The sequence below is a fragment of the Miniopterus natalensis genome, chromosome 11 (assembly GCF_054644295.1).
Source record: "Miniopterus natalensis isolate mMinNat1 chromosome 11, mMinNat1.hap1, whole genome shotgun sequence".
In the NCBI taxonomy this organism is placed as follows: Eukaryota; Metazoa; Chordata; class Mammalia; order Chiroptera; family Miniopteridae; genus Miniopterus; species Miniopterus natalensis.
In genome coordinates, this window is record NC_142091.1 from 72,511,763 (window position 1) to 72,538,324 (window position 26,562).

Sequence of the window (26,562 nt, forward strand, 5' to 3'; positions counted from 1 at the left end):
TGCACCCAGAGCCACCAGCCCGCCCTAGGGAGGAGCTGAGCCCGCCCTGCTTAAGACTCAAGGGCTGCCCTTTGAAGGAAGCTCCAAAGAGAAAGTGGAGGAGAAGGAAGCACCCAGAAGTCTGCAGGTGCTCAGGCTGAGGCCAGGAGTGGCTGACACTGCAACCCTCCACCTGCAGCCCCAAACCCTTGCAGGCAAGGTAAGCAGATGCCCTCCTCTCCTTTGCCCTGCTACAGCCCCCGTGGCCCCGATGGCCTTCTCCATGCAGCGGCCTGGACTTGCCCCTGCTCTAGAGAGGCCTCGCTGGTCTGGGATGTTTGGCGCTCATCATTGGGTCAGGATTGGATTTATTTTCTGACCTGGGTTTACAACCATTTCCAGGGTAGGCAGCTGCCAGTGTGGGCTTGGGGTGAGTTGTGAGCTGGGAAAGTAGGTGGAGGTGCCCAGCTCTGCCATTAAGCTGGGTGCTCTTGAGTGAGCCCCTTCTTACTCTTACTGGGCCTCAGTTTTCCCGTCTGTAAGATGGGAGTGGGTGGACAACACGGTCTCTGAGGGTCCTTGCAACTTAACCATGATGCGAGGGTCTGAATTCTGCCTGGAACAACTCAGCACCATATCTTGCTGCTGCCATGTGTACTGGCTACGGGTTTGCTCTGCCCCCTACCTGTCCAGGGCAACGTGGGGCCTCTTCAACTTGAACCCGCGTAGCCTACCAGACCCAGCGCCTTGCCCACTTTGCTTCCTCCCCACCCACCCTAGAGCTGCCGCAGCCATGGCGGGCATGAAGACAGCCACCGGGGACTACATCGACTCGTCCTGGGAGCTGCGAGTATTTGTGGGAGAGGAGGATCCCGAGGCTGAGTCAGTCACCCTCCGGGTCACAGGGGAGTCGCACATTGGCGGGGTGCTCCTGAAGATCGTGGAGCAGATCAGTGAGTGCCCTCAACCGTGCTGCTGATCTCAGCACCGCGGGGTGACTACAACTGGTGACAACTGGTAGCCCTCGGTACTTCCCTGCTGCACAGCCCTAGATAACGGTGTCACAGTGACTCAGGCACCAGCTTAATCATTTGGTTCCAAAAAAGACATTTTCCCCACTTCCCCTCCCTCCCACCGTCTTCCCTCCCTTCCTCCCACTCTGGCTGATTCTGCTAAGTCCCCAAGGAGCAGACCCGGCCACAATCCTCCATTCCCCTACTTCTAGGGGCAGAGGGGGCCTTGCCTGGGCTGAGGAAGAGTTCACATTCCGGAGGTCCGAGGGGAGAGAAGACAGGGCTCCTGGGGACCTAGGGGCCTGCTCCCACACCTCCTCCCTAAGGCGGAAGCCCTCAGCAGGCTGGTGACAGGCCCAGCCTGGGTGGGAAGGCCCTGCCCCCACAGGAAGTTACAGCAGAGCAGCCTGTGGTATCAGCCATTGAAAGGAGCAGGGCCAGTGGCATCTCATCACCTTTCCCTGCTGGGGTGGGAGTACCCCTTCCTGGGAGGGCAGTAGGCATACTCTGACAGCTAGAGCTGGTCGCAGCCCCTCCATAGTCCGAGCCAGGAGCCTGAGTGGCCTGGGGGGAGGGGTTTCCTCATACCCAGCCAGCCCACCAGGTGCCTCCTGGGAGGGAGATAGGTGGGAGATCAGGGCCCCAGGACAGCTTGGTTAAAAGGTGAGCGAGCTTTCAGAAGGCAGGGCCCAGGGAGGCTGTGGAAGCAAAAGTTGGGAACAGAGGGTTCCTCAGGAGACTGGGCATCAGACAGAGACTCAGGCATGGCAGGCCAAGCAGGGGCTGAGCAAGGAAGACCTGATTGCCCCAGGGCATGGCACATGGCACAATGCAAGAGGCCTAAACAGGGAGGCAGACAGACCCCACTCCTCCACCCACTGCAGGGCTCCCCAAGGCAAATCCCTTCAACTCCGACCCCCTGCAGTGGGGACATTGTGCCCACCCCTCCTGTTCCCAGTCATTCCTTAGTGTGTCAGACATCCACTGATGCTCAGCTGAGCTGAGCCTGTTCCAGAGCCTGGCTTCCTGGAGCATGGCAAGAGCAGCACGGACGGCTGGGGCAGCCCAAAAGGAGCCAGCATGGGGGCCTGGAGCCAGGAGAGGGTGGCACCAGGCCTGCGACGGGGAGGTTCACAGGAGAAGCCACTCAATGAGTCCTGAGAGGGGCCACAGCAGGGAGGAGGGAGGAGGGAGATGCAACGTCAGGCAAGGGTGTTCTGAACTGGGGCATCTATGCCAGGTGAGGGACTCCTGGAGGGCGACAAGAACCCTCATAAGGATTTTGGACTCTCTCCTGGAGGTAGAGGCCACCACCCAAGGGAGACTGTCAGGCAAAGGCTCACATTAGGCCAGTCCCGCCGGTGGTGGTAGGCTGGAGGCAGGGAGACAGCCTCATAATGTGGGTTGGCACCCAAGATTGACAGAAGGGTGGCTCTTGGAGGTCTGACTGACATCGATTAAAGGTGGTATCTAAAGTGAAAGGGATGACACCCAGGCCTGGTAGGAGAAGCTTTGTCATCAGCCCCCAGAGGTGGCAGAGTCACCGGTGAGGAGAGAGGGCGCTTCCATCCATGTCAGGCAGACCAGGGTTAAGATGAGCACCTTGGGGGCTGGGACTGGTCATCGCATTTCTAGACCCAGAGCCGGCACCTGGTCTGGTGAACAAGGTTTTGGAGTGAAGCCGGTGGATGTGCCCCTTGGCAGGTGGCTTGTAGGTTTCTGACCTGGGGTCACTGCAGGAAGGCGAAGCCACAGCCTAGGTGAGGCCCCAAAGAAAAGGCTGTGGCCGAAGAGGGACCCTGGCCAGGATGGGGGATGGCCAGGCAAGGGGCCAAGGGGGACAAAAAACAGGAGCAAAGAATCAAGAGGAGAGGGGGAGAGGGAGCAGGGGGGCTCCAGCACCACCAAGAGGGCAGACGGATCCATGTGGGGAAGCTCCCTTCATTAGGTAGCACAGGCGACATTAGGGCAGGCGGTGGAGGAGGGGTGGAGACGAGGAGCTGAGCCCCTGGAAAGGAAGGGCCGAGCTCATCCTTGGTCTTCCACAGGCCTCAGAATCGTAGGCTGGCGCTCAGTGTTGGGGACGGGGTCCTCCATGGCTGATGGGCCCCCGCCCCCTTTCCTGTGGCCCCGCAGATCGCAAGCAGGACTGGTCGGACCACGCCATTTGGTGGGAACAGAAAAGGCAGTGGCTGCTGCAGACGCACTGGACGCTGGATAAGTATGGCATCCTGGCCGACGCCCGCCTCTTCTTCGGGCCCCAGCACCGGCCCGTCATCCTGCGGCTGCCCAACCGCCGGGCTTTGCGCATCCGAGCCAGCTTCTCCCAGCCCCTCTTCCAGGCCGTGGCCGCCATCTGCCGCCTCCTCAGTGAGTCCCTGGGGCTCCCCACTGCACCACCCTGCGCGGGCCCTGCACTGGGCTGGTCCCCTCCCTTTATAGGCCCAGCTATAGGCACATTGTCCTCGCTACCCTGGTGCCCATCCTGCCTGCAGGGCTGTGACCTGCCCCAAAGTGCCCATGTGGGGAGGGGGCAGGAGGCCCCAGGGCTGGGCCTGGCCCCCTCTGAGCCCGGCGCCCCTCAGGTATCCGGCACCCTGAAGAGCTGTCTCTGCTCCGGGCCCCTGAGAAGAAGGAGAAGAAGAAAAAGGAGAAGGAGCCCGAGGAGGAGGTGTTTGACTTGACCAAGGTCGTCCTGGCCGGGGGTGAGCACCCAGGGGTGGGCCTGGACAGGGGGGGGAGGGGGGGCGGGGGAAGCAGGCCCCTGAGGCTGGGCGGGGCAGGGCGGCCTGGCTGAGCCCAGCCTGCACTCCAGGGGTGGCGCCTGCCGTGTTCCGGGGGATGCCGGCCCACTTCTCAGACAGCGCCCACACCGAGGCCTGCTACCGCCTGCTGAGCCGGCCCCAGCCGCCGCCCGACCCCCTCCTGCTTCAGCGCCTGCCTCGGCCCAGCTCCCTGTTGGACAAGACCCAGCTCCACAGCAGGTGCACTGTCTGCCCGGTCTGCACCTGGGGCTGCGTCCTCTTGTGGGTGGCCCCCCACTCTCAGGGCTCACACCCTCCTTGTCCTGCTCACCCCAAATCCACACCTCCTGTTTCCAGGCTGTTCCTATATGTGTGTGCTTGCCCCCAAGCCCCCCTCCTAGCCTACCACCCTGCCCCAGCGCTATAGCTGGCTCAGCCCTGACCCCTGCCTGTGCCGTGGCTCAGGTGGCTGGACTCGTCACGATGCCTCATGCAGCAGGGCATCAAGGCCGGGGACATGCTCTGGCTGCGCTTCAAGTACTACAGCTTCTTCGACCTGGATCCCAAGGTGGGCCAGGGGTCTGGGTCAGTGGGACATGTGGACCTAGGTTTAGGGGTCTAGGCTTTGGGAACGTCAGAGACTCATAGGGGTCTGTCTCTGTCTGTTTGGCCATCCACACCCGTTTATTAGCTCTGCCAGCACAGTTCTGGGCCTGGGCTGATGCCACGGGCATCAGGGAGATAATGACCACAGATCAGTGTAGACAGTGGAGAGTGCTCCTGGGAGGCCTGCTCAGGTGGGAGATGCCCGACACCTGGGCTCAGGGAAGGCTTCCCAAAGGAGGTGGCACTAGAACCTGCAGGGACTAGAGGTGAGCCAGGGACCAGGCTTTGAGGCAGGTACCAGTGTACATCTCTCCCTCCCAGCCTACTGTCCCCAGTGGCAACCTGCAGGCTCCATGCATCTCTCTGAAAGACCACCAGAGCCCACAGGCACTCCCTCTGCCCACTTCTCTGCCCCCTTCACTGAAAAACTTCTAACGGCAGCCATTGTCTACAGAGCTCTTAGGGTCCCATCTTCTGTTTCCCAGCCTTTCCTGGGTGCTAATCGACTCCTTTCTCAGCGAAATCTATCCTGGTGTCTTTGTCCCATCCACACACGAAAGCACATCTACCTAGGTAACCACGCCTCAGTGCTGTCTATCCTCTGCTCTCTTCCTGCTCACTTGTTACTCAGCCATTTGTGACTTCCATGTGCTCACGGCCTCCAGCTGCCCTGCAGGCTCCTCGGCTGTCCTTCCCATCTCCACCACCTCTGGGAGTTGGCAAAACCCCTGGGTTCCATCCCTGCCTCCTTCTCCACCCTTTCTCCCAGGAATCTCCAGTCTTATGGATTTAAATATCATTTGTGTGCTCTTCACAACTCCCATTTTACAATCTCCCCCTGAGCTCTAGACTCGCATGTCCAACTGGCCATCTCCACTCAGGTACCGAAATAGGCACCTCAGACTCCTGCAGGCAGCAGGACTTATAGATTATAGACTTATAGACCACCACTTATAGATTCATTGCAAAGCCTGGACTTGAACATTATGGAACCTTCCCTTTTCCTCCTACCCCACCCTTCAAGGTGTCCTGTTGATCCTCCCTCGGACCAAAATCCCAAACGGCCCGCACTTCTCTTGTCGCATCACCTGTCTGGTTGTCAGCCTCTCTCATGTGGGTTACGGTATAGCCCTCCTCATTAGCCTTCTTCCTTTCTGGGCCTCCCACCTCCACACAGCTCTGGAATGAACACTTGCGAGTACACATTAGGTCATGTCGCTCCTGCTTACGACGCTTCTGGGGCTGCCCACAGTCCCAGCTGCCATTCCCTGAGGCCCAGCCTGATCTGGCCCAGCCCACCATGACCTCTCTGCCTCCCGCCCACTCCCTTTCACTCATACCACCTCCTTTCCCCAACCCCTTCCTCTCCTGGGGACTTTCTTGTTCCCTTCTCTTGCCTTTCCTGCCTCCTCGGATTGAGCAATTATCATGACTCTATCTTATCTCCTTTACATTAGCTTATTAGCTATGCTTTTTCCCTTTTAGTTGATACTTTAGGGGTTATAGCACACATATACTATTACCAACTAGTAATATTACCACTTCACAGAGTCTAAGAACCTTACAACAGGATACTTTCACTTCCCATCTGGTGATCACACACTTCACTTCTCTGTGTGCCAGAAACCACAATACTGTGTCATACTTGTTGCTGTGATTATCATTATTATTCTGTATTGAGAAATAACTCATATATCATATAATTTGCCCATTGAACTGTACAAGTCAATAGTTTTTAGTATGTTCACAGAGTTGTGCAGCCATCACAATCAATTTTAGATTTCATCACCCCAAAAAGAAATCTCACACTCACTAGCAGCCACTCCCCATTTATCCCCAACTCCCCCAGCCCCAGGCAACTACTTTTTGTCTCTATAGCTTTGCTTATTGTGGACATTTTATATCAATGGAATCATCCAATACATGGCTCTTTGTGTCTGGCTTCTTTAACTTAGCATGTTTTTTGAGGTTCATCCATGCTGTAGTGTGGATTAGTGCTTTATTCCTTTTTATGGCTGAGTAATATTCCATTGTATAGATATGCCACATTTTATTTATATCACTTAATAGACATTTGGTTTTTCCCCCTCACTTGCTGTCTACTATAAATAATGCTGCATTGAATATTCATGTACAAATTTTTGAGTGGATAATTTTTATCATTGAGTTGTCATCCATATTACTTTTGCTTTAACCAGTCAATTATATTACATTTTTATTTTGAGATAACTACAGATTCACAGAGAGCTGTAAGAAATAACACACAGAGGTCCTAGATACCTGGATACCCTGCCCAGTTTCCCCCCACCAGGATCCCAACCAGGATGTTAACATTGATACAGTTGAGATACAGAGCAGTTCCTTGAGCCAAATGTCCTACAAAGACATTTAAAACATATGAAAAAGTCTTCTATACCTGCCCACACACTCACCATTTCCCACACCTTTATTCCTGTGTATAGGCCAGATTTCTGCTGATATCATTTCTGTCTGCCTGAAGGACTTTCTTTAACATTTCTGTGCTGACCTGATGATGAATTCTTGCAGCTTTCATATGTCCATGAGTCATCATTTTGCCTGTGATTTTGAAAGATATTTTTACTTGGTGTAAAAATACCTTTCTTGATTGACAGATTTTTTTTTAATATATCTTTATTGATTTCAGAGAGAGGAAGGGAGAGGGAGAGATAGAAACATCAATGATGAGATACTCATCATTGATCAACTGCCTGCTGCACGCCCCCTACTGGGGATTGAGCCTGCAATCCTGGGCATGTGCCCTGACCGGGAATCAAACTGCAATCTCCTGAATCCTAGGTCCATGCTCAACTGCTGAGCTACACCTGGCCGGCTGGTTGACAGGTTTTTAATTTTTATTTATTTTGCAGTTACTTAATAGTCTTGTGGCTTACACTGCTTCCAACAATGGATCTGCTGTCATTCTTTGTTCATCTGTATGTAATGTGTCTTTTTTTTTCTGACTGCTTTTATGATCTTTTTATCGCTGATTTTAAACAATTTGATTATCATGTGCCTTGGTTCACTTCAGGTTTCATATGTTTGGGGTTCATGGAGCTCAATTTTTATTTTTTTAATATTTTCCATATCTCTCCTTAACATACTCATGCTTTTCTCTACTTTCTTGAACATACAGGATATACAGGGTGGAGCAAAATAGGTTTACAGTTGTCTATATGGAAAATAATACAATAATTAATAAATAATAAATAATAATAGAGAATAAACTGTGTTTCGTGTACTTACAGCTATAAACCTACTTTTGCCCTGCCCTGTATTCATAATAACCTCTAGTGTTTTTGTCTATGAGTTTTATAATCTAAGCCATTTCGGGATCTATTTCTATTGACTACTTATATCTTCATTATGAGTTGTATTTTTCTACTTGTATTCATGCCTGGTCATTTTTTAAAAAATATATTTTTTTATTGATTTCAGAAAGAAGAAGGGAGAGGGAGAGAGGGATAGAAACATCAGTGATGAGTCATTGATTGGCTGCCTCCAGCACGCCCCCCCCCCCCCCGGGGATTGAGCCTGCAACCCGGGTATGGGCCCTGACCAGGAATCGAACCTCGATCTCCTGGATCCTAGGTTGATGCTCAACTGCTGAGCCACACCAGCCAGGCCAGGCCTGATCATTTTTTTATTTGATGCAAGACATGACAAATTTTATACTCTTGAGTGATGAGTTTTTTTGTAGTCCTTTAAATATTTACAAAACTTGTTTGGGGATGAAGTTAAGAAACTTGGAAGCAGTTTGATCCTTCTAAGACCTGAACATTAATTAAACAAAACAAGAGCATCTTCTAATCTAAGGCTAATTTACCCCCTTACAAAGGGAATAGCCTTCCAAGTATCTGATGAGCCATGTGTGAAGAGAGTTCTCTAACTTGGCTGTTAGGAATGTGACTGTTCCCACCACACCCTATATAAGGTCTGGTAAATGTCCCACCTGTTCCTTTTCAGAGTTTTCTTCTACCAGTCTTGGGTAATTTCCTTACACACACACACTAATCAGTTCTCAGGTAAAAACTCAAGAGGAGCCCTCTGCTGGACTCCAGAGCTTTCTCTCTGCGAATGTAGCTGTCTCCCCTCCAGTCCTGTGTCCTGTGAACTCTGGCTGCCTTGGACTCCCTAATTCTCAACTACATCTCCTCAACTCAAGGGACAATGCTGGGCTCTGTTTTGGGTCCTACTCCCTATCTGAAGCCTAGAAACTCTCTCCAGGAGGTCAGCTGGGGCATTCTCAAGAGTCACCTTATTGCACCTTCTCTCAGGGATCACTGTCTCATGTGGTCTGTTGTCCAATATCTAAAAACCATTTGGTTTTTGTTGTTCTCTTTGGTTTTGTTTTAGATTAAATTTTATTTTTTGTTTAAGTAATATATGATAGCTTAAAGAGTTAAATAGTCCTACCAGGTTTGTAACAACAACAGCGACAAAACACCCAGCTCCCTGCTGTACCTCTTCTTATCCCAGATCTCTCACCCTTAAAGACTGGAGTTTAACTCTGTAGCTTTTTATTCTGGCATTTATGTCTCTATGACACGCTTATACATTTCCATTCCTTGGTGTTTTCATTTCACACATTGTCTATTGACTTTTATGAAAGATGAAGATTTAGCTGTCTTATACCCTCCCCCCTCCTCTACAATATACACATTTCTTTGCACCTTTCCAATTGAGTTGTGCTATAGTTTTTGGTTAAAACAACATGATCATGGCTATAAATAGTAACACATATAAATAGTGTTCTTAGCTAGCCACAGTAATGATATTTCCTTTCTTGGTCAAGTTTTCTTATAGTTCATAATTGCTATATTTTTATTAACCTGTTTTTCTATTAATTGTCTATCTGTGCACAATTAGAAGAGAGACCCAAAAAGGCTATCAGTGGCTTGCCATTGGGGTGTTCACTGTCTTCACCCCAATGTAGGGGCAGGTATTAGAAACTTTTAAAATCTCCTCCTTATCTCTTGGTGTTCTAAATCTTTCAATAGTGTGGATCTTTCTTCATTGATTGGCCTGCACACTTGCTGAGCCCTTTCAAATTAGAAATCTGGGTCCTCTAGTCCTGGAAAAATGCCCTTTACAATTTCCTTTTTTTTTTTTTTTAATATATCTTTATTGATTTCAGAGAGAGGAAAGGAGAGGGAGAGAGAGAGATAGAGACATCAATGGTGAGAGAGTCATTGATCGGCTGCCTCCTGCACGCCCCCAACTAGGGACTGAGCCCACAACCTGGGCATGTGCCCCAACCGGGAATCGAACCCCAATCACCTGGATCCTAGGTCAAAACTCAACCGCTGAGCCACGCCCGGCCGGGCTACAATTTCTTTAATAATTTTTACCCCTTCATTTTTCTGGGACCTAGTAGATGTAGACCTCCTGGATTGATTTTTCAAAGAAACAAATTATACATTTACTTTTTTCTTTCTCTTTTTTAAGCTCATTGTCTTTTCATTCTACTTTCTGGAGAGTTTCTTGACTTATCTTCCAAATGAACTATTCAATCTTTAATTTTTGCAGCTATATTTTTAAGTTCTAAGAGCTCTTATTTTCTGAGTGTTCCTTTTTAAAGCTTACAGCACTCCCTGGCCAGCACGGCTCAGGAGGTGAGCATCAACCTATGGTCCAGGAGATGGTGGTTCGATTTGCGGTCAGGGCACATGCCCAGGTTGCGGGCTCGATCCCTAGTGGGGGTCGTGCAGGAGGCAGCCAATCAATGACCCTATCATCACTGATGTTTCTATCTCTCTCTCTCCCTCTCCCTTCCTCTCTTTGAAATCAATAAAGTTTGATTTTTTTAAATTAAAGCTTACAGCACTTTACCAGCCACCAAAAGCCCCACTCATTCTCCTTCCAGGCACTATCTCCCATAGAGGCAACAACTATTGTTACCTCTAACACCATAGATGACTTTTGCCTGTGTTTGAAATCTATCTAAATGAAATCACACAGTATATACTCTTTTATGTCTGTGCTCTTTCACTCAGCATTGTGCTTGTATGATTCATCCATGTGATGTATAGTTGTATTTTATTATTTCTTATTGGTATGTTACATTCTGTTATGTCAATATACCACAATTAATTTCCATTCTACTGTTAATGGGCATTGTGCAATTTCCAGACTGGGGCTATTAAGAACAGAGATGATATGAACATTTCAGTGTATGTCTTTTGGTGAACATAGGTACACATTTCTTCTCTTTTTTTAAGAAATGGGGAAATCAACTTTTAAAAAATGTTTTATTTATTGATTGATTTTAGAAAGAGAAAGAAAGGAAGGGAGAGAGAGAGAGAGAGAGAAAAAGAGAGATCAATTTGCTGTTCCACTTATTATTGATGCATTCATTGGTTACTTCTTGTATGTGTCCTGACTGGGATCGAACCTACAACCTTGGCATATCAGGATGACACTCTAACCAGCTGAACTACCCCGGCAGGGCCAGGTACAGATTTCTGTAGGGTACATACCCAGAGGTGGAATTGCTGGGTTCCAGGGCAGACATTGGAAGCCTATAGTAGAAAACTGTTAAACAGCTTTCCAAAGTGGTTATACCAGTTGACCCCCTGCCCCCCATCAGCAGTGTATGAGAGTGTCAGTTGTTCCACAGTTCCACCAGTACTTGGTATTTCCTATCTTTTCCATTGTAGCTGTTCTGGTAGGTGTGTAAAGGTATCTCACATGGTTTTTTTATTTATAGGTTTTTTAAAACAGCTTTACTGAGATATAATTTACATACCATAAAAATCACCCATTATAAGCATTCAGTTTGATTATTTTTAGTAAATTTATACAGTTGTCACCACAGTCTAGTTTTAGAACATTTCCATCACCCCAGAAAGTTCTCTGGTGCCCATTTGCAGTCATTCCTCCTCCCACACCCAACAACCAGTGATGTGCTTTTTATGTGGCTTTAATTTACATTTCCCTGAGGAGTAATCAAGTTGAGCCCTTTTCATAGGGCCATTGGCAGTTTGGAAATCCTCTTTTGTGAAGTTTCTGTTCAGGTTTTTTGCCAGTTTTTATATTGACTTGCTTACTCTTTTCATACTGCTTTGTAGTTCTTTTTTTTTTTTTTTTAAACATATCTTTATTGATTTCAGAGAGAGGAAAGGGGGGGGAGAGAGAGATAGAAACATCAATGATGAGAGAGTCACTGATTGGCTGCCTAGCCCGCAACCTGGACATGTGCCCTGACCAGGAATCAAATCCTGATCTCCTTTATCCTAGGTCGATGCTCAACTGCTGAGCCACACCCAGCCGGGCATGCTTTGTGGTTCTTCATGTATTTGGTATATGAGCACTTTGTCAGATAAATATATTGTGAATATATTTTTCCACTCTGTGCTCTGCCTTTTCATTCTCTTAATGGTTAATTTTGTATATGTTTTCCTAAGCAAGCACATTATGGTTTATTTTGATAAACAAAAGTTCCTGATTTTAATGTATTCTGATTTATGTTTCTTCTTTTATGATTAACATCTTTTGTGTCCTGTTTAAGAAATCTTTTTTATTCCAAGATCACAAGATATTGTCCTATTTTTCTCTAAAGGCTTAGTTTTAATTTGCACATTTGGATCTACAATCCATCTGGAATTGTTATTTGTATGTGGTGTGAGGTAGGGGTACAAATAATTTTTTTGACACATGGTTATCCAATTGATCCAGTGTAATTTACTAAAAGGAGCATTCTTTCCCCAGTGACTGCAGGATCACCTTTGTCCTAAGTCAGGTGAACATACATGTGTAGATCTCTCTCTGACTCTCTTTGGTTCCATTGGTCAATTTGTTTCTCATTGCCAACGCCACACAATCTTAATTACTATGACTTTATAATTATGTTCCTTTTTAAAATAGCATCCTGTTCTTGTTTTATGAGTGCAGTATTTTGTCCCTATAAGGATTTTGACTAGTTTTCTTCTGCTCTCTACATTGTCTTTATTTACTTCAATTTACCAAAAAAAAATTTTTTTTTCAGAGAGAGGAAGGGAGAGGCAGAGAGAGATAGAAACATCAATGATGAGAGAGAGTCACTGATCTGCCTCCCACTACCTGGGATCGAGCCCGCAACCTGGGCATGTGCCCTGACTGGGAATCAAACTATGATCTCTTGGATCATAGTAGGGTGATGCTCAACCACTGAGCCATGCCACCCGGGCACCTCCAAGTTTTTTTTGCTGTTTGTCTTGGTCTGTATAGTTCATGCTAGCAGCTTCCTAAAAATGTGGGGAATCCTTGCTGGTCCTTTCATATTTATAAGGCTCTTATAAGCCTATCGGAAACCCTGAGTACATGAGTAGGGCTTGGCATTTTGGGGAACTCTTGGGGGTGTTAGGGCAGGAATGCTACTTTTGGGGGGGTTCTCTTTGGCTCATCATTTCTCAGCAGTGAACCTTCTGATCTCCTGACTGGGCATAGAAGGCTTAACTGCCAATGTCTTGGGTGACAAGTCGGCAAGTGCTGGGTATCTCACCTCTCAGAACTCCAAGCTTCTCTAAACTCACCACCCTCTCCCAACCCCCAGCTGTGCCTGAAGTACCAAATGCAGGGGCACCTCTGGCTCAGCATCTCAAGAGAGTAAATCTGTGGCTTTTGCCAGGTGCCAGCTGGCTGTCACGAGGGACCTTCTCCTTTGATATACTTTCTACAGCCCTCATTTCAGCCCGCCCTTGCTGCTCAACCAGGGATCCCAGTCTGGAGCCTGTCCTGGGCTCCGCCATGGGAACTGGATGTATGTGTCCAGATCTCTGTTCTTTTGTTGTTTGCTTTCTAATTTCAAAATTCCTTAGTGCCTTTCCCACAGGACAAGAAAGGACAGCATGAGATCCCAGCTCTCTCCCTGAAGCCCAGTTCCCATTCCTGTTTTGCTCCTCAGCTTCCAGAATTTTCTCTCTCCCCTGCTCTAGTCCCCTCTCTGGTCTTTGCCTTTTGGGTTGACCTTTTTTATGCCTTCGCTATGAGTTTCGGTGGGTTTCCGAGGGAGCATGGGCTTGGTCTTTTGTGGGTAGCTGGATGCCCCTTTGAGCTTTGCACTCCCCGTTTCTTCTCTCTGGAATGTTCTTCCTATTAGCCTTCCCTTTAGTGGCCCATTGTCATTCTTCACACTGAGCACAGCATGCCACCTCCTCAGGGAGTCCTTCCCTGAATGCTTCCTCCGGTAGAGGAGCTCCCTGCAACCGGGTTCCAAACTCAGTCATCAGACTTGTGTTTTGCCTGAGGGCAGAACTAGCCAGCCCGTGGCAGCTGTTTTCTTTATAGCTTTTATCACACTCTGGGGTCACTTTACCTATTTACTGATTGGTTTACTCAGGCCCCTGCTGCCCTCAGCAGCATGTGGAGACACAATAGACGTCTGTTCAAAGGTTCCCAGGGACCATGTGCCTGGGCAGATGGAGCAGGCAAGCTCTAAAGCTGGGCTGGGGTCTTCTGCCCATGTGGGGCCACTAAGTGAGCTTGCCACAGCAGAGGCCAGGGCTGAGGCTTGCAGGGGCTGGGCCCTGGAGCTTGACACCTGACCAACCTAGTCTCTCCCTCCCCGGCTCCAGACAGACCCGGTGCGGCTGACCCAGCTGTATGAGCAGGCCCGGTGGGACCTGCTGTTGGAGGAGACCGACTGCACCGAGGAGGAGATGATGGTGTTTGCAGCCCTGCAGGTGCCAGGCAGGCCTGGGGGCCCGGGGGGCAGGGCGCAGGGAGGCAGCTAATTCCGAGGCAAGAGGGTCTTCCAGAGTGGGGCCCATCTCCAGGGAAGCCAGCTCAGGTGTGGTGGGGCGAATGGGCTGCCCTCTGAGCCCTCCCTGGCCATGTGCCGCACCCAGTACCACATCAACAAGCTGTCTCAGAGTGGGGAGGTGAGCGAACCAGCCGGCACAGACCCGGGGCTGGATGACCTTGATGCAGCCCTGAACAACCTGGAGGTGAAGCTGGAGGGGTCAGCGCGCACAGATGCGCTGGTGAGGAGGGGCTCCACTCGGGGGCCGGGGTCAGGGTCAAGCCCAGGAACTAGGCCCCCTCTGACTCCTCTCCTCCCCAGGACAGCCTCACCACCATCCCAGAACTGAAGGATCATCTCCGGATCTTCCGGTGAGTTTGGACACAGAGTTGGCAGCCTGCCTGCCGGAGGGGCCAGTGTGGAGAGAAAGGAGGGAGGGAGGTGGCCTGTCACCACCTGCCGCCTCACCCTCAGGCCCCGGAAGCTGACCCTGAAGGGGTATCGCCAGCACTGGGTGGTGTTCAAGGAGACCACCCTGTCCTACTACAAGAGCCAGGATGAAGCCCCAGGGGACCCCATTCAGCAACTCAACCTCAAGGGTAAGTGAGGGGGGCCTGGCCGGGACAGGGACAAGGGCAGGGCTGTGGGCTGGCCAGGTGAGTGCCAGGGACAATACCCTGTTCTCAGGTAGCTGGCATTTGCCTGGGGGCCTCGCAGGCAGGGCTCCCCTTCTCCAGTCTTCTAGCCCACCCCGTCTTCTCCCTCCAGGCTGTGAGGTGGTCCCCGATGTCAACGTCTCAGGCCAGAAATTCTGCATCAAACTCCTGGTGCCCTCCCCTGAGGGCATGAGTGAGCTATACCTGCGCTGCCAGGATGTGAGGGCCGGGCAGGGCCCAGAGTCGGGCCAAGGCGGGAGTGGGGTCAGGGAAGGAGCAGCGGGCTGAACCAGAGCCTGACTAGCCCCTTACCACGCTCCCCCGTCCTCCTCCCACAGGAGCAGCAGTACGCCCACTGGATGGCTGGCTGCCGCCTGGCCTCCAAGGGCCGCACCATGGCAGACAGCAGCTACACCAGCGAGGTGCAGGCCATCCTGGCCTTCCTCAGCCTGCAGCGGACAGGCACTGGGGGCTTGGGCAACCAGCCCCAGGGCCCTGATGCCTCCGCGGAGGGCCTCAACCCTTATGGCCTTGTTGCCCCCCGCTTCCAGCGAAAGTTCAAGGCCAAACAGGTGCCAGAGGGGGTGGGTGGTGGGAACTACCACAGCGTTTACCTGGCCATCCTTGGCCTCTGGATCTTCACAGAGCCTTCCTCTGGGGAGCCATATGCTCACTCATTCCTTCTTCCACCCACGTCCCGAGACTGAGTATGCTGGTCCCCTCCCAGAAAAGAGGGGGTCATGGTCCAGATGCCACGTCTACCTCAGGGCCTGGCCTAGCTCATATTTGATGAGTGGCGAGAGGGTGCACCCTGGTGGCCCCACAATGGGCACTACCCCTGCCCTAGGCTCAGCATCCTGTGTCCCTGATGGGGACAGGCAGGGGGTCTCAGGGACTTTGGAAGGCCCTCACCAGTGTGGTCCCACAGCTCACCCCGCGGATCCTGGAAGCCCACCAGAACGTGGCCCAACTCTCATTGTCTGAGGCCCAGCTGCGCTTCATCCAGGCCTGGCAGTCCCTGCCCGACTTTGGCATCTCCTATGTCATAGTCAGGTAAGAGCCCTATCCTGGCCCTCTCTGCCTCCACCTGCTGCCTGGTGGGGGGGCATCCTGAAGCCTCTCCTACTGTTCTCTGTGGGCACACCTTACTGAGGGTACCCCATGTGCCCCACCCATCCTCCACTCCCACAGCAAACACAGAGATCAGACCAGGAAAGCAGGAGATCCAGCTCCATCCCAGCTCTGCCACGGACCATTCCCTCTCCCAACCTCTGTTAGCTGGTCCAGGACAGGACCAACGTGGGCTGCTGTGACAGGGACAGAGAGTGCCCCTTTGCCCATTTCCCAAGCTTACAAAGATATGATTGAGCCCAGCTGACATGGTTCAGTGGTTGAGCATCAACCTATGATCCAGGAGATTGCAGTTTGATTCCCGGTCAGGGCACATGCCCAGGCTGCGGGCTTGATCCCCAGTCGGGGGAATACAGGAGGCAGCCGATCAATGACTCTCATCATTGATGTTTCTCTTTCTCCCTCTCCCTTCATCTCTCTAAAATCAATAAAAGATATATGTTAATAATTTTTTTAAAAAACATATCTTTATTGATTTCAGAGAGAGGAAAGAAGGAGAGAGAGAAACATTAGTGATGAGAGAGTCATTGATTGGCTGCCTTCTGCAGGCCCCCTACTGGGGATCAAGCCTGCAACCTGGGCATGTGCTCTGACCGGGAATCAAACCGCCATCTCCTGGATCCTAGACCGACGCTCAATCGCTGAGCCACGCCTGGCCGGGCAAGATATATTTTAAATTTTAAAAAAAGATATGACTGAGGCAACAGATGATGATGATACAAAAAATGTTATTTAAGGGCATGGACTATTTGCCTGATGCTGCTAAATGTTATTATAATGATGGTATCAATTAACTCCCATTTTCCAGATGAGGAACTTGAGGCCCAGAGAACCTAAATGACTTACTTGCACAACACACTCCTGGGCACTGCACCAGGCTGTCTGGGCAGGTTCCAGGGCTATGGGGTGGGGCCCTTGCTCACACTCTGTCCTCCTGGGGACCAGGTTCAAGGGCAGCAGGAAAGATGAGATCCTGGGCATAGCCAATAACCGACTGATCCGCATTGACTTGGCCGTGGGCGATGTGGTCAAGACCTGGCGTTTCAGCAACATGCGCCAGTGGAATGTCAACTGGGACATCCGGCAGGTGGGCCCAGAGTGAGGGTGAGGGTAGGGAGCGGGGGCTGGGCTAGACAGCCAGGGCAGGGCAGGACAGGCCAGGGCAGGGCTGCTCCCTTATCCCACCTACCAGCCCCTCTGACTGCCCACCCTGCAGGTCGCCATCGAGTTTGACGAACACATCAACGTGGCTTTCAGCTGTGTGTCTGCCAGCTGCCGCATTGTGCATGAGTACATAGGGGGCTACATTTTCCTGTCAACGCGGGAGCGGGCCCGAGGGGAGGAGCTGGACGAAGACCTCTTCCTGCAGCTCACAGGAGGCCACGAGGCCTTTTGAGGCCTTTCTTACTGCCCTTGTCCCACTCACCACTTGCCATGCCGCTCCTAAGCCCACACCCACTGGGACTCACTGTCCACACCCTCTCCAGACATGCATTGAGCTGGGCACATTAACACGCTGTCACTGGCTTTGTGCAGACCAGGGACCTGGCTGGGACAGACTGCCATCCCCCAGGCTAGGGAGGGTGGGTCCTGAGCTCTACAGCATAGCCCTTCCCTTGTCTGAGTGGCTGAGACCAACGCCCCAGACCTTGTTGTAGTCCCTAAGCACACAAGGAAGACCAGCTGTAGCTACAGGATAATTCATGGTTTCAGACTAGAGTTTCTTTTTACATTTTTTTAAAATAAATATTTTATTGTTGGATCGTCCTTCTTTCTCTGGAGCTGTGCTTGGGGCCACTCTGACACTCTGTCTCTTCATTATCAGCCAGGGAGAGGGGTTTTCCTGAGATAGAGACAAATTGGTTAGAGAAAGGGAGACCTAAATCAGCCAGGGATTGGGAGCTGGAAGGAGGTAAAGGGCAAAGGGCACAGGCTTCAGGCACAAAGCACAGGGGTAGAATGGAGGTTCTCACGGGTAGGCCGCAGCTGCAGGGCCTCCTTGAAGTACTTGGGAAGCAGGAAGCCATCAGCATTTCCTGGAGTCAGGATCACCCCATTGGCAGAGCGGAAGAAGGGGATTCCATCTGCAGACAGAGCCAGAGATGTGACTCAGGCCCTCTCTGAAGGCCTAAGGCAGTCCCTGCTGTGTCCAGACTCACCTGCCAGGGCGAGGGGCCCATTGATGAATACGGCCACTTGGCAGTTTGGCCGCATGCCTGCAGAGACAACTGGAGCTGGGACCAGGGGCGTCTGAGGTTGTAGTTATCAAACATGGGCAGGCTAGGGTCCTGGGCTCAGTGGGAAGAAGGGGGTGCTGCTGCATACAGGGTATGGGGTGGCTTTGGACAAAAGAGGCTAGGACCCTTGGATGGGCACCTGGGAGGAGAGAGTGGGTAGGAGTAGCTGGGGAGCACTGACCACTGATGACACCAGGGTCCCCAGGCAGTCCTGTGGCCAGGTGGATGTGTGTCCTTCCCCGGCAGGACAGGCCCTTAAGCCGGATGGAGGGCCAGTGCTGCCAGAATGTGCCATGGACGAGCACCAGGGGCAGGTCTTGTGGGGTCTCCAGGGGCATCAGCTCCAACTCAGGTACCTGGCATGGGTGGGGGAGTGGGCAGTAGTGAGAACCCCCATCACAGACAGGGGTCCCACCTTGCTCTCCCACTTGTCCTGTTAGCCCCCACCTGCAAGGAGTGACCCTGATTGGCTCGGATGAGGGGGCCGGTGCTGAGGTCCCCCGGCTGCAAGGCGAAACGCTGCTTCCCATTGGTGTCCACCACACGCTGCACATCTTCAGCTGAGAAGCTGCGGAACTGAGGCAGCTGCAAGAGGGCACTCAAGGGCACGAAGCCGCCTGTGGGCAGATGGGATGCTGAGGAGTTTAACTTGTGAGCCAGAATTAACAGGGAGACGTGCACAACCAGAACAGAGCTTGGAGGTCACAAGGGTTCATCTACGTGACCTTTAGAAAGTCTCCCCTTTCTGGGCCTCAGTTTCTTCAACTGACAAGGGAATAGGATTTGCCTCATGGAAGGTCACAAAGATAAAGTGACCCTTTTTTGCACACTATTTCGCTCAAAATGGATACTCAATGAGCCTCATTTGTACCACCACCACCCCACCCTGTGCCCACTTTTGGGATAAGTGTTTACTGGGTCACAGGCCTGGCCCAAAGAGAGGCTCCTCTCCCAGTTTGCCCAAGAAATAATATTGGGCTCTGGGTCTTCCCTGTAAATGGAGGGACGTCCCTATATACCATCCCCACTGGGCTGTGCTGGGAGCCATGGGGGAGAGCAGTCAGACAGGCTCACACTGCTCCCTGCGCTGGAGCCCTTCCTTACCCCAGCCTCCAAGATCTTCACTTACCAGGCCCCATGGGAAGCCCCAGCTTCAGGGCCCCGTGGCGCAGGGCATAGGACAGAGCCTTGGACAGTTGCACATCTCGGTCCTGCAAGAGTTCAGACATGATCCCCTGCCCTGCTGCCCACCCTGAACTCTGAGTGACCAGCATCAGGGGGAGACCAGAGGGAGAGGAGTCCCTCTGCTCTCCAGAGGATAGTATGATCCATCAGCCCCCAGTCCCACCCAGCAGCATTTCCCAGGGAGCCAGAGCTCCCGTACCGCCCCGTCCACCATGGGGGTGGAGGTGAGGGCGCGAGGGGCGCACCTGTCCCGGGGGTCGGTGAGCCCTTCTACTCCTGGGCCCTGCTGCTTCCTGCTTCCTCCCTCCAGAACTCATGGCCAAAACCCGTGGGGAGCAGCGGCCTGTGGGGGCTGTTAAAGGCCCTCCATGACTCCACCCTGCCCAGAAAGTCACAAAGCCTCACGACGCGAGCTGGGCCGGGGATAGCAGCTCATTAAGTTCACCTCCCGCCCCAACTCCCTGCTGCAAATAGGAAAGCTGAGGCCCAGCGGGCGAGACTCGCCCAAGGTCACACTGTCAGCCACAGAGCGCAGGAGAGCCGAGCCCCGCGCTCCGGGCTCGCGGGTCCGTCCCGCTCGGCGGGCCTGAGGAGGCGGGGCCGGCGGCCGGCCGGCCGAGCGGGAGACCGCGACCCGCGGACGCAGACGGGGCGGGCGCTCCGACTCCCGCGGCCGAGCGGCGGCTCGCAGGCTCCGGAGCCGAGGCCGAAGCCGAGGCCGAAGCCGGCCAATGAGAAGCCGGGGGGGGGGGGGCGGAACTTCCGCTCCGGGGAAGGGGGCGGAGACTGCGGGCCCAGGGGGTGGTGAGTGCCCGCCCGAGGCTGGATTTCTGGACCCTGAGGGGTTCCTGAGTATCGGGTTGGAGGCAGGACCCCTGGGTTGGGGGGGTGACTGGGCTCAGGGCCGATGGGTAGTAGGGGTGCCCGGGAGTCCCAGGGATGTCTGGATGGTAAGACACTTTACTGCCCAGGGGTTGCCTAAGGGCTGGGGGTATTCTCAGTAGGTCTGTGGGTGGCTGTGGGTCCCCCACGGTGACAGGCCTGGCTGTGACCTTCCCCAGAGCTGCACTGTTCAGACCATGGACACTGAGGTGTCTCTGCTGCTGCAGTGCCCCCCGGGCGGGCTGCCCGAGGATCAAGTACGAGCTGAGCTGAGCCCAGCCCACGACCGTCGTCCACTGCCAGGAGGGGACAAGGCCATCGCTGCTGTCTGGGAGAGCCGGCTACAGGCCCAGCCCTGGCTTTTTGATGCTCCTAAGTTCCGCCTGCACTCTGCAGCCCTGGCGCCCACTGGCTCCCAGGGGCCACAGTTGCTTCTGCGCCTGGGCCTTACTTCCTATCGAGACTTTCTGGGCACCAACTGGGCCAGTTCAGCTGCCTGGCTGCGACAGCAGGGGGCTGCCGACTGGGGTAACAAGCAAGCCTACCTAGCAGACCCTCTGGGGGTCGGCGCAGCACTGATCACCGCTGATGACTTTCTTGTCTTCCTGCGTCGCTCTGGGCGAGTGGCTGAGGCACCTGGGATGGTGGACGTGCCTGGTGGGCACCCTGAGCCTCAGGTGAGATGCAAGGCTGGGAGCAAAGGCACAAAGACCCAGACACCTCAGTTTAGTTTTCCTCATCCCTCAAAGGAGAATTGGCCTAGTACTTCTCTGAAAGTGTCTGCCCAAGGCAGCGCCCTCAACTTCCCCACTGATCTCTTCCCCAGACCTGTAAGAAGCTAGGGAATGGGAGCAAAGACCTAGATGGACCTCTGGTCGTCCATCTGGAAAAGAAGGGCCTGGGTCTGGGGACCACTGTGCCCAAACAGGCCCTCAGGGCCAGCAAATGTGAGGGAAGGCAGGGCCAGAAGAGGTGGGGAACAGGGGCTAAGCCTGACCTCTCACAGGCCCTGTGCCCTGGTGACAGCCCTCTGCACAAGGACCTCCCTGGGGAGCTGGTGGTACATGAGCTCTTCTCCAGTGTCCTCCAGGAGATCTGTGATGAGGTGAGTGAGCGGTGGCCAGGACAAGGTGGTGGGCTGGAAGGGAGGGTGGCCAGGACAGGGTGGTGGGCTGGAACGTGCCAGAATGAACCTTCATCTGGACTGGTGGGAGGGTCTGCAGGCATGTGGCATTGAGGGAAGAACTTGGCTTTGCAGTGGGCACACTTGGAATGGAATTCTAGCCCTCATTTCTGTGTGCCTCAAGTTCTTCCTCTTTACAATGTGAACAATGATAAATGCCTTGCCTACCCGTCCCCCAGGTTTGTTGAAAAGAGAAGTAACTGGAAGTCGATTTACCGATTTTCCTTTGGTGACTCTGGGCAGATTATTCAATCTCTAACATGCCCAAGATCCAACATCCTGTGATTCTGGGCACTTAAGCTACAAACCCTAAAATGTTATACAAGGGTAATACATGTGCTGTTCTCCATTGAGAGGGGCAGGGATGTGGGCAGTGAGCACTGACAGGTGGGACCCTGGCCCCAGGTGAACCTGCCACTGCTCACCCTGAGCCAACCGCTGTTATTGGGCATTGCGTGCAATGAGACCAGTGCGGGCCGTGCCAGTGCCGAGTTCTACGTCCAGTGAGTGAGCTCTGGGGAGAGTCCTGGGTACTGGGGTAGGTGGGTGGTTGAGGGGCATGGCTGAGGCAGCTGCGGCTCCACAGGGACCTCCCAGGGGCTGGGCAACCACCAGGCCATTCTCATATCTTGCCCAGGTGCAGCCTGACTTCAGAGCAGGTGAGAAAGCACTACATGAGTGGGGGACCTGAGGCCCACGAGTCCACGGAAATTATCTTTGTGGAGACACAGGTGCGAGGTGGCAAAGTCTTGCTTGTACAAGGAGCTGGGGTTGGGACTTGCAGAGGCCTGCTGATGCATGTCTGTCTGCGGGGAAGGCAGGGTCAGATGGGGCTCCCAGATCTCTCAGAGCTTTTCTCCAGAGCCACAAGGCCTCACTGGGGATGCCCAAAAGCCCAAGGGAGAGGGCCAGGGACCTGTTCAGCCTCTTTAACATGTCTCTCTAGGGACTGTACAGTGCAGAAGACTCTGGGGTTCAGGAACTCTGGGCACAGCTCCCTCAAGAGACCTGAGAGCTAGATGTCTGGATCTTTGTCTCCCCACAGTGCGTGAGGAGGTTGCAGGAGACTGAAATGTGGGCTGAACTCTGCCCCTCCGCCAAAGGCGCCATCTTCCTCTACAACCTGGTCCAGGGAAGTCCCACCTGAGTCGCCCTAGGGTCCCCAGTCCTATCACCACAGCTCGAAAGACAATAAAGGACTTTATTCTTGGATTCCGTTGACATGTGCTGTTCCCACGAGACAGAGAGGGGCCGCTGGGAGAGCCTGGGGTAGGTGAGGGAGACAGAACAAGCGACTTGGAAAAAAGAAAGCCCAGCCTCAGTTTTGCCCTCTGCCAGCTGGAACGAGGGCCATGTCCCTTTGCCAGGCTCTGGTGAGGTTCCAGGTCGACTAGGGGGTGGACGCTGCTCTGTAAAACATTTTATAAAGCGGAGTGACAGCCATGTTCGTGGACAGAACGACGGCAGCTGGGCCGAAAGCCTCACTGAGTGGCAGGCTTGGTGCCCCCCGCTTCCTGGGTGAACGCCAGCACCTCTGGGCGCGTCCAAGGTACCGGCCTCGGGGGCGGGCCCGAGACGTCAAAGGCCAATGGGTTACGGGGGCAGGGCCCATGGCACCTTCCGGTCCGGTGGGCGTGGTCTGCGTGTCTAAGCCAATGAGTGTGGGAGTGGGGCCTCAAGCGGTACAGGAAATGGCGGCGGCCGAGGTGCGAGTGAGTGCTGCAGGGGCGGGGCTTGGTGCGGCTCCTCCTGCGTCCGCCCCCCAGCGCGGGGTCTCTGCGCTCCGGCCGGCCGCCCAGACGCCGGGGCCAGTGTGGAGAAGGGCCCGGGTCAGAGGCAGGACAGGTCTAGGGCACTGGGGTCTGATCTTGATCAAGGCCCCGCCTGTCCATGGGTTCTCCGGGCCTGCTTCAGTTTTCCTTTGCAAGTAAATGGGGCCCGGCTGCTTCCTTCTGCCCCCGGAGCGCTTGAAGTCTGGTCCCAATGCACTCTTCTTTGTGACCTCCTTTCACTAGCTGCCCTCCTGCCGCCATGTTGCCCCTGCTGCCCCTGTGCCTTTGTCGCCTGTGGCCCCGCAGCCCTCTCACCCGGCTCTTCGCGGAGGCCGCCAGGCAGCGGTGAGTCGGCGGCCCGGTGCCTGCCCCTCGGCCGGTCGTTCAGTGGGTTTTTGTTGAGGGCCCAGCTCTAGGCCCTGCCCTAGGTGCTGAGGTAGTTGTGATCTCTGTGTCAAGTGCCTTACAGCCTTGTCTCAGGTAAACCTCACCTTCACTGCTGAGGATCAGAGATTAAGGGATGATCACCAAGGCTATACAGCGAGTTATGAGGCAGATCTGGAGTTTGAAAGCCAAACCCAATGTTGTGGAGCAACGCTGATCATAACCCCCGGGGGTGGGGGGTGGGGGGTGGGGGGTTTACAAAAATGCAGATTCCTGGGTCCTGCTCTGGAGATTCTATCTGCAGGAATGAGGTGGGGCTCAGGAATCGTTTTTAAACAAGCTTTTTCGGTGTTTCTGACACATGGAGCCTGAGGACTACATTTTGAGACACTCTGGTCTGATCTGCACCATTCCCCAAACACTCAAAAAGGAGAGATGGTTTGGAGATAGGTCTCCCATGAACCTGACTCAGCCCCCTCAGCTCCTGGTTGCTGAGTTGAAGGGTGTGGCCCAGCGGAGCTGGGAGGGGTAGGGAAGGGGTATCTTCTGTGTTTCCTTAGCCCCTACAGGTTCTGGCCTCTCTCCACAGGTCTGGCCCCAGTAACTACTATGAACTGTTGGGGGTGCATCCTGGTGCCAGCACTGAAGAAGTTAAACGAGCTTTCTTCTCCAAGTCCAAAGAGGTACTGGGCAGGGAGGTGGGAGGGGAAATCTGAGCCAGATGGGGTACACCCCAAATTCCCAGGAACGGAGTTGAGTGGCTCACTCTGGCTAGTGGCACATTCCCTCAGCATGCATAGGAAGAGGGAGGTTCCCCAAGGGCAGAGGTGTGAGGAAAGCCAGGGATCCTGTCTGATGGGCTGGGCTTGGTTTTCTTGATCTGCCTGCTCTTGAGAAAACCTGGACCAGGGCATATAGTGAGAGCTAGGCATCAGGTGGGGAGGAAGCAAGAATGCTTCCTGACTCTGGCTTTCTGGTGGGTTGGCCACTCTGAGGGCCTGAGAGTTAAGGTCACTGTCCAGACAGGGCCTCTGGGAATGATTTGAGCCCTTGTGGGTGGATATTATGGAGATGGAGCATGGGAAAGTAGATGAGGGGAATCCTGCCCCACCCCAGCTGCACCCTGACCGGGACCCTGGAAACCCAGCCCTGCACAGCCGCTTTGTGGAGCTGAGTGAAGCATACCAAGTACTCAGCCGGGAGCAGAGCCGCCGCAACTATGATCACCAGCTCCGCTCAGCGACTCCCCCAAAGCCTCCAGGAACCACAGCCCATCCCAGGTCTACTCATCATACACACAGGTACAGTATCTTGCAGCTCACTTCTTCCCCTCCAAGTCTTGGGAGCCTCATCCCCACACTGTCCCTTTTTCTCCTTTCCAGTAGCTCCTGGGCACCCCCCAATGCACAATACTGGGCCCAGTTTCCTGGTGTGAGGCCTCAGGGACCAGAGTCGAGGCGGCAGCAGCATAGACACAATCAGCGGGTGCTGGGGTACTGCCTCCTGATCATGCTGGCAGGCATGGGCCTGCACTATGTTGCCTTCAGGTGCATCCCTGCTTTTCCCAGAGGGGTGGGGGTGGGTGGACAGAGGGTAAGAGGGGGAGTGAAGCCCAGTGTGCCACCCATGTGGCCTGCACTCTTGTGTCTCTCAAGCTAAGAATTGTATGAAATGGGTCTCTCGAGCCTCTTCTTACTTAGAAAGGCAGTTCTTCACTAAGGGCTAATGTAATTTTCAGGTTTTTTTGTTTTTTTTATAATTTGTATGTAAATCTTTGGTGCTGGCTGCCAGGAAGTGGTGGAGCCAACCAGAATCATGCACAAGAAAGAAATGCATTGTAAAAACTGTCCTCACTTGTTTGGCATGTCTGCTGTTTCCCCACCCCTCTCTCATGCGTGCCAGGACACTGAGGTTCTACAGCAAACGTACATAAAGGCAGTGCACACTGCTAGCAGCCTGCCTAGTTCAGTGACAGAGTTAGACATAGAACCCTTTCTAATCTCCTGCGAGGACCACCCTGATGTTCAGTGCTGCTGCCGCTACCTTCAGCAGGATAGCCGGGGACCTGGGTCACCACTGGACCCTGGACAAGCCTGGCCACTCTGTTTGCTCTCCCCAGCTAACACAGGCAGTTAGGCTGAGGTCCCCACAAATGTAAAGCAGTGACATCCTAGAGTAGGGTACAGGGGGGTGGGACTTGGGGAACAGCAGGATTTGGGAGACCCAGGGCTAACTGTAACCCCCTTACAGGAAGCTGGAGCAGATGCACCGTAGCTTCATGGATGAAAAGGATCGGATCATCACAGCCATCTACAATGAGACTCGGGCCCGAGCCAGGTCTGTCCCTGTTCTACCCTGCCTTCTTCACTGTCCTGTACTACCCTCTAGGATCCCTGTTCCAACCACCCTGGTGCTCTCTCCTGCAGGGCCAACAAAGCCAGGCTCCAGCAGGAGCAACAGCAGAGGCAGCAGCTGCAGCCACCACCCGGGCCTCCCCCAGGCCCAGGGATCATGCCCCCCTGAGCCTCTCACCTGGATGGAGCCTGCTGTGTGTTCCCTCTCGGGACTTCCCAACACCCAAAACGTGTGCAATAAACATGATTCTCCGCGCTCATGTTCGGCTTCCTCCTTAAGTCTCAGCACCCCCTCACCCCAGCCTCTCCTTGGGACAGCGCCCCGCCGTCTGAGTTCTGGCGGCCTCGACCCGGAGCCCTGCCCCCTGGGCGGTGCGTCCCCTTTCCCCTGCAGCAGCAGGAGGGGGTGTGTGGAGGGGGCGGGCCCGCCAGCAGCCTCGCCTCCCTCCCCCTCCCCCGCCCCGCCTCCGCCCCTGCCCCGCAGCCGGGTGGGGAGAGAGTGTCTGGGTCACATGAGCCTCCCGCCAGCCAGCCCGGCCCGGCCCCCCGCCGCCCCCCTGTCCCCGCCGCCCGCCGCTGCCACCGGCAGCCCACCCTCCTGGCTCCTCTGGCCGCCGCTGCTGCTGCCCTGCGCTGCCTGCGCCCAGGGCTCCGGAGTGGGCCGCGGAGGAGCCGCCTCCCGTGCCCGGCCCCCGCC

The 26,562-nt window shown here is 53.8% G+C and overlaps 4 protein-coding genes across 11 annotated transcripts; 3 read left to right on the top strand and 1 right to left on the bottom strand.

Annotated features, from left to right (window-relative positions):
• The first annotated feature begins 772 nt into the window (after positions 1 to 772).
• Positions 773 to 17,635, top strand: FERMT3 (FERM domain containing kindlin 3). Of its 2 annotated transcripts, none has more exons than XM_016216398.2 (14): positions 773 to 932; positions 3,129 to 3,362; positions 3,578 to 3,697; positions 3,808 to 3,976; positions 4,202 to 4,304; positions 13,915 to 14,022; positions 14,188 to 14,322; positions 14,403 to 14,452; positions 14,523 to 14,680; positions 14,850 to 14,956; positions 15,076 to 15,309; positions 15,666 to 15,790; positions 16,814 to 16,955; positions 17,085 to 17,635. In XM_016216398.2, the coding sequence occupies exons 1-14, from the start codon at positions 773 to 775 to the stop codon at positions 17,262 to 17,264; spliced, it is 2,025 nt and encodes a 674-aa protein (XP_016071884.2). In that variant the 3' UTR covers positions 17,265 to 17,635. The 2 variants fall into 2 exon arrangements, with proteins under 2 accessions (XP_016071884.2, XP_016071885.2); XM_016216399.2 differs by having other exon boundaries at positions 14,556 to 14,680.
• Positions 17,589 to 19,906, bottom strand: TRPT1 (tRNA phosphotransferase 1). 3 transcript variants are annotated; one of them, XM_087821951.1, is made up of 7 exons: positions 19,536 to 19,906; positions 19,235 to 19,316; positions 18,553 to 18,722; positions 18,287 to 18,461; positions 18,028 to 18,084; positions 17,842 to 17,952; positions 17,589 to 17,711 (listed from the first exon to the last, which is right to left on the bottom strand). In XM_087821951.1, the coding sequence occupies exons 1-7, from the start codon at positions 19,605 to 19,607 to the stop codon at positions 17,620 to 17,622; spliced, it is 759 nt and encodes a 252-aa protein (XP_087678077.1). In that variant the 5' UTR covers positions 19,608 to 19,906; the 3' UTR covers positions 17,589 to 17,619. The 3 variants fall into 3 exon arrangements, with proteins under 3 accessions (XP_087678077.1, XP_087678076.1, XP_016071887.2); XM_087821950.1 differs by having other exon boundaries at positions 18,553 to 18,740; positions 19,536 to 19,690; XM_016216401.2 differs by lacking the exon at positions 19,536 to 19,906 and having other exon boundaries at positions 19,235 to 19,433.
• Positions 19,907 to 20,114: 208 nt separating this feature from the next.
• NUDT22 (nudix hydrolase 22) lies at positions 20,115 to 22,567 on the top strand. 4 transcript variants are annotated; one of them, XM_016216404.2, is made up of 6 exons: positions 20,115 to 20,240; positions 20,352 to 20,849; positions 21,179 to 21,277; positions 21,761 to 21,858; positions 21,993 to 22,086; positions 22,401 to 22,567. In XM_016216404.2, exons 1-6 carry the CDS (start codon positions 20,238 to 20,240, stop codon positions 22,500 to 22,502), a joined length of 894 nt encoding a protein of 297 aa, XP_016071890.2. In that variant the 5' UTR covers positions 20,115 to 20,237; the 3' UTR covers positions 22,503 to 22,567. The 4 variants fall into 4 exon arrangements, with proteins under 4 accessions (XP_016071890.2, XP_016071894.2, XP_016071893.2 ...); XM_016216407.2 differs by lacking the exon at positions 21,993 to 22,086 and having other exon boundaries at positions 20,117 to 20,240; XM_016216405.2 differs by lacking the exon at positions 20,115 to 20,240 and having other exon boundaries at positions 20,309 to 20,849.
• Positions 22,487 to 26,125, top strand: DNAJC4 (DnaJ heat shock protein family (Hsp40) member C4). 2 transcript variants are annotated; one of them, XM_016216409.2, is made up of 7 exons: positions 22,487 to 22,624; positions 23,371 to 23,472; positions 24,101 to 24,194; positions 24,628 to 24,812; positions 24,894 to 25,058; positions 25,762 to 25,848; positions 25,938 to 26,125. In XM_016216409.2, the coding sequence occupies exons 1-7, from the start codon at positions 22,578 to 22,580 to the stop codon at positions 26,032 to 26,034; spliced, it is 777 nt and encodes a 258-aa protein (XP_016071895.1). In that variant the 5' UTR covers positions 22,487 to 22,577; the 3' UTR covers positions 26,035 to 26,125. The 2 variants fall into 2 exon arrangements, with proteins under 2 accessions (XP_016071895.1, XP_087678078.1); XM_087821952.1 differs by having other exon boundaries at positions 24,897 to 25,058.
• Positions 26,126 to 26,562: the final 437 nt, after the last annotated feature.

Bases quoted from the DNA above. Each gene is read 5' to 3' on its own strand.
- DNAJC4 (XM_016216409.2), top strand. From the start codon at position 22,578: ATGTGCTGTTCCCACGAGACAGAGAGGGGCCGCTGGGAGAGCCTGGG. The intron at 22,625-23,370 runs GTAGGTGAGGGA...TCCTTTCACTAG, and splicing joins GGCCGCTGGGAGAGCCTGGG to CTGCCCTCCTGCCGCCATGT. The intron at 24,195-24,627 runs GTACTGGGCAGG...GCCCCACCCCAG, and splicing joins TCTTCTCCAAGTCCAAAGAG to CTGCACCCTGACCGGGACCC.
- TRPT1 (XM_087821950.1), bottom strand. From the start codon at position 19,607: ATGAGTTCTGGAGGGAGGAAGCAGGAAGCAGCAGGGCCCAGGAGTAGA. The intron at 18,741-19,234 runs GTAAGTGAAGAT...TAAACTCCTCAG, and splicing joins GGGGCTTCCCATGGGGCCTG to CATCCCATCTGCCCACAGGC. The intron at 18,085-18,286 runs GTCAGTGCTCCC...TTGTCTCTGCAG, and splicing joins GGACCCTGGTGTCATCAGTG to GCATGCGGCCAAACTGCCAA.
- FERMT3 (XM_016216398.2), top strand. From the start codon at position 773: ATGGCGGGCATGAAGACAGCCACCGGGGACTACATCGACTCGTCCTGG. The intron at 3,698-3,807 runs GTGAGCACCCAG...CCTGCACTCCAG, and splicing joins CAAGGTCGTCCTGGCCGGGG to GGGTGGCGCCTGCCGTGTTC. The intron at 14,023-14,187 runs GTGCCAGGCAGG...TGCCGCACCCAG, and splicing joins TGGTGTTTGCAGCCCTGCAG to TACCACATCAACAAGCTGTC.
- NUDT22 (XM_016216404.2), top strand. The intron at 20,850-21,178 runs GTGAGATGCAAG...GACCTCTCACAG, and splicing joins GTGGGCACCCTGAGCCTCAG to GCCCTGTGCCCTGGTGACAG. The intron at 21,859-21,992 runs GTGAGTGAGCTC...TATCTTGCCCAG, and splicing joins AGTGCCGAGTTCTACGTCCA to GTGCAGCCTGACTTCAGAGC.